Here is a 13,810-nt window from a genome sequence, read left to right as displayed (position 1 = left end):
TTAGATATATCGACTAATTGACTAATTAATAGTTTATACAGAACATGAAAAAACAAGGATTTATTTTTTATCCGGATATCCTTCCTGAATCTTCCTGTTTATGACCAGTCCTTGCTTCCGTGTGTTGCATCAAATATCACGTCAATCGTCGAAAATAATGGCTTATCACACTTTTCAGTAAAGACGGTCATGATCGTCATCATTAGATAGATTTCCTATTTTGAGAGAAATGAGACGATTAGCGTAGTTTGACAGTTTAAGACCCGCTATGGATAATTTATAATATTATCAATTATAAAGCAAGGAATTGTAAATATTTAAATCAATTCCTTGAGTTAAGGCCCATATATAGTATGACTATAACAAAAATGTATTATTTCAATCATCTTGTATTCGGTGACATGGACATACCCGAGAGTGTCGAGGTTTCAAGACAACATTTTTCATTTTTGCGTTACAGAATCTGCCTGTGCAGGGATAATTATTTTCGGATCCTATACCAGGACGGTTTCAATTCATTTTAGTCATGCTCCTTGTCCCTTCCCGACAATCCGCATTTTCTCTCCGGAAATCAAATGGTCCTCTCTTATATGACCATGACAACTCGACGATATATTATACATTTTTCATATCAAAAGCTTCATATTCGACTTCTCTTTTCAATAAGGAGACATGATTAGACAATACACGAAGCGTTGTGTTCTGTATAAAACTATTAATTCTGCATGGCTACAAATCAAACTTTTTAGGCCATGGCGGATCTCCGAAGGAACAGCAGCACCGTGATATGCCAACGAAATTGAAAAAGAGGGCGGTCAGTAAAAGTTTGAAAATGTACAAAATCAAAATTTTGCCATATATATCATGAGTAATTGGTACCGTCGGGGTCTCCACCAAGTTAATTGTTTGTGAGAAACATTATTTCATTGTAATTTAAACAACTATAACAATAACTAATATCAAACCATAGGAAATGGTTTTGGTTTGATATGATGTTTACACGGTAGCGAATACTGGTAAAAATTATTAGATTTATAAGAGAAAATTTGTCAAAAAAGTATAGAGTATGTAAGTAATAAAAAAAGATATGGACAATTTAAAATTGGAAAGAAATCAAGTATTTGCATAATAAAACTTACTCTACAAATCCTTGCAAAAACGAATGATAATATACTCAATAAAGAAAACACATATAACATAAAATCTCGCATAAAATAGCCCATACTACTAAAATAATTTGCTGCATGAGATATGATTTAGATATCTACGCGATATTTTTAAGATAAAGGGATGTACCATGCACCCCCCTTTTTTTAATCTAAAATCTCTGAGATAAGTCGCTAATTTGATTTAGGTCAATTTTACTATAAATTTAATTTTGGAGCCTTTTTGTAAAGGGCGTGTTTACAAAAGTTTTCATTTATATGTTAGGGTTTTTGATTAGCCGAGGTTGAAGGTTAATGTAAAAGATTTGACCAATCAAAACCAGTCGCTTTCAAACACCCGAAGTAAACAAACATCGCTTGCCTCAACGTGTAAATTTGACAGAAGGAAATTTTACTGTTAGGGAACACACGATATCGAATGCTTGCTTGAATTTTTGTAAAGAAATTTAATTTTTGATAATATGTTTAATATAACAACACTACTACAAGCTGCTGAATATCTAGAAAGACGTGAAAGAGGTATATTTATCATTTTAATGCGTTTCTTAGCGGATTTTAATCGTTTGTTGACAAATTTTGCTGACAACGGTACTCTTGGATATAGACAAATATTTGTTTACTTTGCATTTTAGAGGCAGAGCATGGCTATGCATCCACAGCTCCTATGCCAGATTATGTGAGCAAAAAGAAAATCAAACCAAAGAAATCTCAGGGTAATAGGTAAGTTGTTCGATAAGTGTCAATTTCACGTGTCAATTTTCATCGCCGCCATGTTGGAATCAGCTGATGAGAGTTTCCCAAAACAAAATTGAAACGAAAGCAGAATTCTTTTCTGTAAGCCGAAATGATTATTTTCCAATGAAAGGATTAGATTAAAAGTACTTTTCTTCAAATATTTTAGTTTTTATTGTATACTGCAATGTAATATGAATGCATTTTATCTCCGAATATTTTGGATCACCATGACCCAAATCGATGTGGACGGCCATCTTTGATAAAACGCTGATGTTTACAAAATACAGCAGCTGAAGAAAATGTAAACAATAACAATAAAATTATATATTATGCTATATTTTTGTTCATGTTTTTAACAAAGGGATATAAGTAACAATTTGAATAAATTCAAAAGGATTCTTTAATTTTAGTAGAGGACAATTTCGAAATTCTTTAATAGCCAGTATTTTTTTCCTGGAAGTTTTCCAAATTCTTCCTACTTATTAAATTGATGAAAGAAGGGAAATTTGCAAACTTATAAGTTTTGTTATTTTACTTCAGCCACATGTTCCAAATCTTCTGTGGATTTGAAAAAGAAATGTACATATGTTCAGAGGACATAAAAAATTGCCTTTTTGTTACTTTTGAAGATATTTATAAAAAAAATAATGTGGTTTATCATGTTTATATAGGATTTATTTTTAAATTAGATGAAATCACTATCAAGAATTTACGGAAACTTTACTTTACTATGCCCACGTGGAAATAGCTTGACATGCGAGTTATTGGCTTGGATCATTAATTCCTTTGTATGGTTAATTCAGGCTATATTTACAATAGAAAACCAGTTTGTAATAGCTTACTAATTATTATATGTAATATGACATGTTATATTGTTTAAATATTTTTTTGTTCATATTCTTTACCAATAACTAGGTTTCTGATAGGCAAAATGTATAGGGTTGGCACATGTTTAATTAAAATGTCAGATCTAGTTGTTGTAATTATAACCTTTAGGTTACAACCATTCAGTGGCCAGTACTTCGGTACTGGCATGACAATACAGATACATGTATTGTGTTCCTAAATTTAAAAACAATTTTAGATTATGGAATATACATGTATCTCCCTCATGGCTGCAAAGCACTAATTAGTTGCCCAGACTGTATCCTTTTTGGTTTATAAGCTCCTCTTTTAATGAGTTTTGGATTTTCAAATATTTTTGCCTTGTGCATATTTTAAATGCACATACATTGTACCATGATTTTCAAGTTACAATGTATTATAGGGGGTTACAAAACACCTTGCATTAGCCAACCCTTTGTGGAGTGAAAGTTGTATGACTGTATAAGTACATACATTGTACATGCACATTTTTATCAACCCCACAAAAGAAAAATAACAGGGCTGTGTCTTTTTCCCCCTCCTTAAACCCCCCCCCCCCCCCCCACAAAAAAAAATATATGAAAAATTGACGTTCAGAAATTAAACAAATATAAAATAACATTACATGGATGTTTTATAATTATACATTGTATATAAAGATCCCATCATTTTGATTAGAAGACAACATATTACCTGGTGTTTTATGTACCAATGAAACATAAGATCCATGACAACAAACACTCTCCATGACAACGTTCCAACAAATAGTAAGAACATTTTAAACATAAAAAGAATTCATTTAATTTGTAATGTCCATTTTTCACATTAAAATGTATTAGAAAAATAAATAAAATTGAATGCTCCTGCTTTTGATTTTTATACAGTATTAAAAGATTGACCCTGCTAATAATATGAACTTTTTACAAAAATGTTTGGTTCATGCTTTTATCCTTATTTGAAGTAAGGTAAATTGTAATTTGTTAAGATGTATACATATACAAGTTACATGCACATATTGACAATTACATGGTCAAAGAGATATATATATATCTTGATTAGATTATTTAATACATGTATAAAGAAAAATGCCAAAATTACTGAATAAAAATAAAGGAGAGCAATGTAAACTGTATTGATTTTGCTCATTGTTGAAGTTTATTAGGTAAATTTAGATGCTATGTCCTTGTGCTTTGGTCTGAGGTCTTACTCATTTCCCTAGTTATAATTTTATAAATAGAAAATTGAAAAATAAACATTAACTACTTGCACTAGATTATAATGGGTCAATATATACATCAGTATCTTTGTGATACTTTTTGTACATGTATGAACAATGATGGAGAGAAATGCTTCAAAATGCACTTTCTTTTTTACCAGTATTTGATTTTTATCTTCCATTTTCAGATCTACACACAATGAGCTGGAGAAAAACAGGTAGGTGTTGCTATCAATAGATTGGTCATGACCTAGTTTCTATGTTTACTGTTTATGCCGGCAAAGGGAGATCATTTAATGGTATTTCTAGGTCAGCACTTGTTGATAATATAATGGGACATATTTTAAATTTCTGATTGACACTTGAAATTGAAATGACAAGGTGATTTTGATTAGAAATTCAGATGGTCTCTCAAGGAAGTTAGTTTAAATAAATATTTGGTCACATGATGTTTTCATTTAGGATAAAAACACTAAAGATTGGATAAGAAATATACTTTATTAAAGAGGTCAATTGCATAAAAATTATCATATCCAGAGTAAGATGGGCAAAATATGAAGGAGGAGCAAAGATGCAATATCTATATTTAATTATAATATTTGCCATATGTTCTTATCATGTATGATTTGGCTGTGGTATTAGGTACCAGTTGGATTTCTGGGTTTTGATTAGCATCTGGTAAAAATTGGTTTAACTGTTGATGTTTATTTATCAAATCATAGATTAACACTGATGCTTAACATGATTTTACCCTTTATGAAAACCATCTGTTAGTCTTAAATTGGTTGTCAAGCTATGCAATTTATATGAGTATGATGATATATGTACATAATATAGTGTGATCAGATTAAATTTCATATGAGCAATATGTACAATATATATTCACTGTATATATAAATTTTAAATGTTCTTAGTAGGTAAAAAAAATAATTATAGAATATACAGTATAAAAAAACTGTTTTAAGAAAGCTGTGGTATTGTTTTCTGAAGTGACTTTTTCAGTTTCTAAACTGAAATTTTATATTTTGTTAGCAATTTTTTTCTTGGATTTGAGATCTAAACGAACTATTGAAACGTTTTAAGATATCTGTCTTAGTTAGTCATATTAATATGGATAAATAATGGCTACATTTTATATGTACCATATAAGTAACATATGTACAAATGATAAAATTTTATGTACATGTATTCTTGTTTAACTACGAATGTAAATTAATGTTAATTTATAATATAATTGCAGACGAGCACATTTAAGATCATCTTTAGAAACATTAAAAGATTTAGTTCCATTGGGGAATGATCACACACGCCATACAACATTAGGACTTCTTACAAATGCCAAAGGATTTATCAGGGTGAGATAATTTATATACATGTACAACAGATGTTCAAACTGTTTAAATATTGAGTGAAAAAAGAGATAGAAGTTAAATTGAAAATGAATATAGCTATTTATGGTTAGTTCATGTATTTATGCTATGAAAATAAGAAAGTTTAACATTATAGTGTACATTAGTCATATGCAGGATAACAATTTTTCTTGTTCAATAACCATTATAACACGGAAAAACAAGATTATTCTATGATTTGCGATACACATGTTGAAATTTTTACTTGATCTTCAATAAGATGATTTTAGGACCACCTCTATCTGGTATCTTCAATGTAATGTTCAAATAAATGTATCCATCCACATTGAAGGCAAAATCACATAAAAAAATATAAATTGTTTTTTTCAAAGACAATTTATATTATTAAATTAAGCAAACTAGATTATTAACTCTAATCCAGAAAAAGAATATTTGATTTCCACACACTTGTATGTAATGAATAATATTATATATTTACTTTTAAGGTGTTATAATGATTTTTTTTAATATTTTAGAACCTAGAAGATAAAGAAAAAAAATATAATCAACAGAAGGATCAGTTGAAAAGAGAACACCGATTTTTGCAGCGTCGTTTAGAAAGTTTAATGGAAGGCCAGTACCGAGTTCCACATGAAAGAAGTATCAGTGAATGTAGTACGGCAACAAGCTCTACCTCCTCAACATCTGAGTCAGGTAAAACTTTTGACAACTTTCACATTCAGGCTTTTTCCTGTATGTTTATGATGTCACATGTACATAGCAAAACCATATAACGGTTATTTTCGCAGATAAAACAAAATGGCCAAAATAGATTTCCGTTAATTCAAAAGTGTACATGCAAAGGTATTGGTTAAAGTTTTGAATCCTCCAAAAAAATAATTGCCAAAATATTTTGTATAAGTAAGTTTGTATACCTACATGTAACTTTTTCAATGAAATGATTTGAATATAATTTTGCCAGTTTGAATGTTGATGGTCATAGATCTAACTGATTCAGTTTGGTCAATAGATGTAACTCATTCATTTGGTCAACATACATACATTGTTACTCATTCATTAAAATGAACCGTAGGTCAACAGAAGTAACTCATTCATCGAAAAGAACTTGACATTCATCTCAAATGTTCAAACTTCTTTATTTAGTTATTTTACTTAGTGACAATTGATTGAATAGTAAATAAAAAACATATTTAATACATTATTTGTTTTTTTTAATCTTCAGGAAATCCTTCATAGCTTATAAATTAGTTAAAAAAACAAACATTTGCTTTAGATTATACAATATCCTGTTGTAAAACTTAAATGCATAGAAAAACATAATGTTTTTGTTTTCCTTTTTAATTTGAATTTTTCCAAAACTTTTATTTACTAATTGATACATGAAGTAGTTTATATATTAACCATGTATTTATCTTCTTGTTAATCAAGCAATACACTCTATAATACAATGTATCATTGTCATTTCAGATGAAATAGACATCCTTGGTTATGGGAGTGGTCAAAGTGATACAGATGACCACAGCAGCATTGAAAGTGGCAGCGACGGCTATACAGGAGCCGCTAAACGTCTAGTTTTAAGTTCTTCCTCCCTGGATTCCCTGTGAGGATGGTAGAAACCTGTCTCTTGGGGACAGGTCCTGTATGTTTGGATATATATATATGATGAATGATGATATTATCAGATCTGTTAGCACAGACAGTTAGACTTTTATTATTTATTTGATTGTATGAAGATGTGTAAATCTCTTTTTTGTTAAATTTTGATGTTGTATTGTGATGACCTGAGAGATTGGAAATGATGAATTAATGTGCATGATGAAGGGAGATAACTATTGAAGATTTTATGTATTTCTTGCCCTAATATTTTGTTGGATCACTCTAATCGTGTAGTATTATAACTTTATATGACAACAGGCAATAAACAAGTGCTTGGTGAATGTAATGATTATTTTAGAAGTTATCTCCCTTTGTCATGGTGATCATAACTGTCTTTAAGTGTAGAGGGTCTAAACTTAGCTGATCTCGGTGTTGCCTCCCTTAGTGATAGGACGAGGCAGACCCAAAATGTACAAAATAAAATGGTGCAATAGTATACCTCCCAGCAAATGGTATACTTGAGTGACTGACCCTTGTACCCACCTTTTGTCACATGACCTGGAGTTGGTATAACTAAACACCATTGAAAGGTTTTGTAAGGTGTTAGGCAGCAATTTCCCAAAAAAACAAAAGACAATTCTACAGTATCTTTATTGTGACATGTCTGTATATATATTTATTTATCTAATTTATTGTTTTTATCTTCCAGTAAGTTATTTTATTGTTGAAATTTTTAGTAATAGTTGGAGCATCAACTAAAATTTCGTAGTGAAAATTTTGTCTATTTTTAAAGCAGAGGTTGATGCTTCTAGCTGCATGAACAAATTTGTTTTGGTTTTAAAAAATACAACTTTAAGCTGATAGCTGTGATATCCTCTCTACTTAAACCTTTGTTTATTGAAATGAATGCTCCACATGAAATACTTTTTCATTTAAATCTTAGTTTGAACTTATTAATTGGATTTGTATATAGAATTTTATCTCCAAAGACGCAAATAGATTGTAAAAAGGCATTCCAGCAGTGGTCTATGTCTTCAATAGATATTTTATTTCTGTTTACCAATGACACAATAGGGTAGAATCACAAGTGCCCGGTGATGTGATTATTATTGTTGTTTTAGTTGATTTTTGTTATTGAAATCTCAAATGGGGGAAATGATGTTATGAAAAAGGGGGGTTATTTATTCCAAAACTGAAAGAAAAAAAGTTGATTGTATAATTGCTCTACAGTATAAAATATTCGGTTACGACGAAATTTCCTTATTCAAAATTTCATAATTATGAACTTTTAGTAATAGTAATATCAGTTATATGATATATTTAAAAAAAAATTAAAAGTTAAATAAAGAAAAAAAAGATTTTTTATTTTTTTTAAACTTGAAAAATGTTTAGAATTAATTAGTATTATTTTTGTGTAATGTCCCTATGATGGTACCCAGTGTAAAAAAAGAGGGGGGCTTTATTTTTCTTTTCTTCTACATGTTCACTTTCAAATTCAAAAATAATTTAATGGTGCCAAATATCCAATTTGCAAAAAAACTGCTTAAAAGGAGAAAAGAAATATATAAATGGACAAAATGTTGATCTGATGTATAAAGATCCCACATATGTATGATGAAAATGTAAGCGAATTGTTCAATCAAAATATTTAAATTGGTCTGATAGTTAATGTTCTACAATTGATGTCATTTGTGAAGACAAAATACCAGAAAAAATGCATTAATGAAAAAAAATACTCTCTGCAAGATTGTATATCCAGAAAGGGGGAAAAAGTGCTAAAATTTTGTAACTTACGCATAATACAAGCTATTAGTGTGCATGTTTAAAGGTGTTAAAAGTGGGATAGATATAAGATGCCATGTTGCTCAATTGCATATTTGAGCATTATTTACAAATGTGACCAAATATGTCAATAGAGTTTTTTCAGTAACATCTTTTCTATTGGTTTATTTGTATTGCATGCAGATGAGTTTGTATTTTCCAAATTTCATACATGATACACCAGCATCAGATGTGTGTAAGTGACACACCAGCGTCAGAAGTGTGTAAATGACAATTGTGTAATGTGATTATGCAAATGTAAGATGACGGCAGTCCCAAATCAACATTCATTTTGCAAGAAAAATACCTGTGAAGAATCATTTGACCATCTTATGTGAACTGTGTTAAAACACATGGATACTGTATGAATTTTCCATTGTTTAATTGTACTAAATAATTATAAATGTGCATGTGTTAGTTTAGAGAGTAATATAAGTGTTAAATGTTGGTACAAATGGCAATGTCATCAGTTGTTTTATTTTTCTCATCAGAGAATTAAAAGTCTATTAAATTTTTATTTATAAAAAAACTGAATCTTGTTATTATTTACGACAGCCAGTTTTCACATGGTTAAAGAATTTAGACCATGACTTTAAAACTTCGATTGTCATTGCAATATGGTGATACAGTGTACAGTTTAAAAAAAGAAGAAGATATAGCGATGTCCTCTAATGTTTGGTATATTATATTATACCAACTTGTTGAAGACTGATGATATATACATCAATCTGATTACCACAGATAATTGAGATTTGTTATTATTTGTTGGTAATGGAACCTTCGTTATCAGATTGGGCCTTTTGAAATATTTATATGTTGTTCTTCAGTACAGATTGCAATTTCCTTGATAGACATCTTTTGCATTGATCATTGCAAGCACCAAGTGGAATTTTGACTTTGTAAAAGTTAACATCAACCAAGTATAGAATTCCTCATCCATAGGGATTCAATATTTATCTACATATACTAGATATTTTCCAATTATATATGAAAGTTAAGTAGATGGACTACAATCAATTATTTAGTTGTCATAATTTATCAGCTTGCTGTTTTCTTCAGTCATTAAAAACAGTCAGGACATTGAACTCAACAAATACAAAAGAGACATTATACATTATTACAGATCCACAGGAAATATATTGGAATGTTCATAGACCGAAATTTATATTTATCCTGCATCCTAACAATAACTTCCAAAATCTACAAACGTAAAAGATCACCAATTAGTCTCATAACCTGTTACAAATGGCAGTCTATTACCCCATAACCCTGAACTATGCATGTATTATTTAAAAAAAAAAAGCATTTTAAAGTTAAATGCATGCATCCATTATAAGGTCAAATATGTTTCACCTAACCTCTAACTTTTTGCAGTGTTATGAAGACTCTAAAGACTGAAAGATTATTTCCTGTTGAGCTACAGAATTAATAAGAATAGCTGATAATGAAAATATTTGTTATTATTTAATAAAAAAATATTAGTACCATCTGTGTATCCAACTATAATCAAATACCAGTCCATTTATCCCTGGGGTTTTGATGATGCGCATTGAAAAGCAGATATGATAAATCGTGTAGGATAACAAAATTGATAGTTGAAAGTTGGTAGATAAAAGCTACGTACAAAAAGTTGAGTGTGAAGGTCAACTGGTATATTATCTGTTATTCTAATCATCTCCCCAATTCGTACCTCTAATGTAGAATAAATTAACTCATTTACTTTAAAAACAGAGATTACCCTTGTGGCCAGTGCCTTTAGTTGGTCAATGACCCTAGTTCATATGAGGTACTGCAATGGGATAATTTTTGCATATTTCATTACCCAAGGGAACTTTAATTACAAGAGATTTTCCTTTTCTGAATTCATAAGAAGGTGATGTTCACAATTCAAATTAAAATTACTGACTTTAATTATATAAAATTGCCTTTGTCCCAACAGTTGGTGACACTGAGTGGTACAGTTTGTATTCAATATTTGATTCATGTGATACGATATAGTGTGAACCTGATATCATGAAATAAATAAGAAATGAACATAACAAACACAAATAAGGGGATTATAATAGTCAAAAACATTCATGGTTCACGTCTTCAAATTATGTTTTGATACATATTGATTTTTTTTATTTCATTTTCCCACATTTAAGTTGTGGAAGCTTTTTAACATTTAAACAGTTATGCCAAATTTAATAAGAGAATACCATGATGAAAGGTGAACGTCCCCAGTCAAATTTTAGCACTTTTCAAGGTATATAGCTAACAAATTGTGATGCCTAAGTGAATCTGCAGCATAACATACAACCTCCGATAACCTCGGTAAATGTATAATGAGAATTATTAATATTTATCTAAAAAACAAAAAACAAATAGATGTAATTGCATACACTTAACCAACTATTTTCAATGGTACGTTTGATACAAGTTCTATCCCACTTTCGTCTTTGTAGAAACATATATTTGCCTGATTTGTAATGAACAACATTGAAGTAATTTCTTAGTAATCGACCATTTGAATAGATTTTACCACCTCCCACGTATAGAAAAAACAATTAAAAAAATTGCATAAAAGTTATTTCCGGGTTCTGTAAATAAGTTTGAATTTAATCTTTTTATTGTTAAAAATGTAAAAATAGAGACGATTGGCATGGCTCAATAAATAGAAATAATGATTTCACCAAAATCACATGGTATTTGCATAAGTATGTCAAGATTATAACATGTCCAAACACGAAATTTATAAACCTATCTTTAAATATAAATTTATGTTTATGAACCATCAACAAGTGACATAAATAAAATTTCATTGTTAGTCGTATACTATGTGATATGAATTGGGTATACAAAAGAAGGTGTGGTATGATTGCCAATGAGAGAAATTGTTATACAAAATTTAATAGGATACATTTTTATTCGGCTTTGACCTACCTTTCAGTAACTGATAGTACTCTCAGATTGGTACTTGGTGTCTTAGAACATGTTTTTTTTTGTTCGGTTATGGTTCTTGTGTATAATGGTGAGCGCACTAGTGTGACAGAGAGAGATGACCGGGGTTGGCTGCCCAAAAATATGAGATTTATAAAGTTAATCATTGATATTTTTAAGAATTCCTTGAGGAAATACCATGTAGTCCCTAAACATTTTTAACAGACGTAGTAGAAAAGGACACCGTGACTTTGCACACTTGAATTTGAATTGAGAGCAGAAGTCTGAAGGAACATTTTAATAGAAAAAAAAATGGTCCATACTGTTAATGATCAACTGGAAATGATTTTTATTCTGTAGTCCGTGCTGAGAAACTCATAATGTCTGCTTAATATTCATAAATTTATGCATGGTAATACTATAGTACTCTTAAAAGGATGAGATTCGTGTGAATTTCTTATACTAGTATTGGGTTACATTATTAAATATAAAATACATTTTGGTATATCTATATTTATAACTCTAAGTAGTATGATAGCATTGTCAAACGGTAGTGGATTTGGTCAACAATAGAATGGAAGCAGGGAGTGGGTCAGAGACCGATCAATAGAGTAGAAGTACAAACACCTTTAGTTTTAGTAAAATACACCATTTGACACCATCTATTTATTGTATCATACAGTAGAGGATTTGATAAAACTTTCACAATGGAATATTTTACTTTTCTAATGTTATAATTGGAGAAATCAAATGCTCTGGACTCTTATTATAGTAATCATTTAAATAACAATCTTTAAGCCTTTTTAAATCGGATAGAAGCCACGATTTTCACCCAAAAGTATTTTTGTGTTTTTAAATTGCCGAGTTTTATACCAAAAGATAGAATGTTGTTTTTTCTATGGTCGGGTTGTTGTCTCTTTGATACATTCCCCATTTCAATTCTCAATTTTATAAATCATAAGTTGAATCATATCATCACAAGTTTATTATCTATGATTCAAATAAAGAACGTTATATATCCTATACAATGACAAAAATTAGGTTTGAAAAGATTGAGAATATCCGGACTTGAAACAACCTGGTTACATCAGAGTTATTTGAACTAATTGACCAACTATGGTATGCGGTCAAATGTCCCATCAATCAAACAGCTAGTCACTGGTCAATTTATTACTATTTGAAAATTTCCTTTTATAGAGCTACATGTATATTTTCGATCGTATCTTATCAAGTGTTACGTAACTTTCTCAGGTTAACAATTAGGTTAGAAATCACTTGTAATTTACGAAAAACATAAGTATTACTAATATTTCTTTTTATAGTAATGGAACACTTATATGTTAGATAAGATAAGTATTTTATCAAGTCGATCAAATAATTAGATCCTATCAATTTAATGTGTCGAAACTACATAAAAATTTAAAAAAAAATAAAATCGTTCTTTATACATTGGATTTGAAACCTGAGAATAATATTCCATATCAGACGTGGATTTCCACCTACAATACTTTCTGCTCCAATATTTTCACCTGTTTACTTTAAGCATATTTGTGTCTGAAGGAACAATTGATAGAACATGGAATGAATTTGTTAACCCAGAATTGTCTATAAAGATTAATTGATTTACAGCACAGCCTATTTTATATATTTCAGCAATACACAAATCGGGAACAATCATTACATATAATGCAAGGAATCACCCCTGTCTTATTCTTTGAGAGCAACCATGTGATATTTAGATGTAGAAAAAGGGGGCCGGAGGACAAGAGAGTAATCTCGCATACTTATGTATTTTCCCATGACCCACTTTTTTTAAAACGGTACAGACTGGAATCTTTTAACCGAAGACATTACTTGTGTCACATCAACAATATTCCTAGGGCTTGTACCCCTAGATAGGTTTATTAATTCCTTTTGAAGAATTCATTACTTGCCTACCCATAAAAATCAGATGTTCAGAGGTTCAAAAATGAACAAAGCGAAAGCTGCTACTTTAAAAAAAAAAACGTATTTCAAGCATAAAAACATGTGCTTGATCAGAAATTTTCATTTCGTCTGATGCGGTTTTCTTACACCTTATAGTTTCCCGTACATCTAAGAGACCGTTAAATCAACCATAT

General features: G+C 30.0%; 1 protein-coding gene across 1 annotated transcript; it reads left to right on the top strand.

Annotated features, from left to right (window-relative positions):
- The first annotated feature begins 1,483 nt into the window (after positions 1–1,483).
- Positions 1,484–9,297, top strand: LOC134715299 (max-interacting protein 1-like). Its single transcript, XM_063577403.1, has 6 exons — positions 1,484–1,685; positions 1,799–1,886; positions 4,170–4,199; positions 5,222–5,336; positions 5,867–6,044; positions 6,819–9,297. The coding sequence occupies exons 1-6, from the start codon at positions 1,628–1,630 to the stop codon at positions 6,953–6,955; spliced, it is 606 nt and encodes a 201-aa protein (XP_063433473.1). The 5' UTR covers positions 1,484–1,627; the 3' UTR covers positions 6,956–9,297.
- Positions 9,298–13,810: the final 4,513 nt, after the last annotated feature.

The sequence above is a fragment of the Mytilus trossulus genome, chromosome 4 (genome assembly GCF_036588685.1).
Source record: "Mytilus trossulus isolate FHL-02 chromosome 4, PNRI_Mtr1.1.1.hap1, whole genome shotgun sequence".
NCBI lineage: Eukaryota > Metazoa > Mollusca > Bivalvia > Mytilida > Mytilidae > Mytilus > Mytilus trossulus.
The sequence above is the reverse complement of the archived record's forward strand: the minus strand, read 5'-3'. Positions and strand labels throughout refer to the sequence as shown.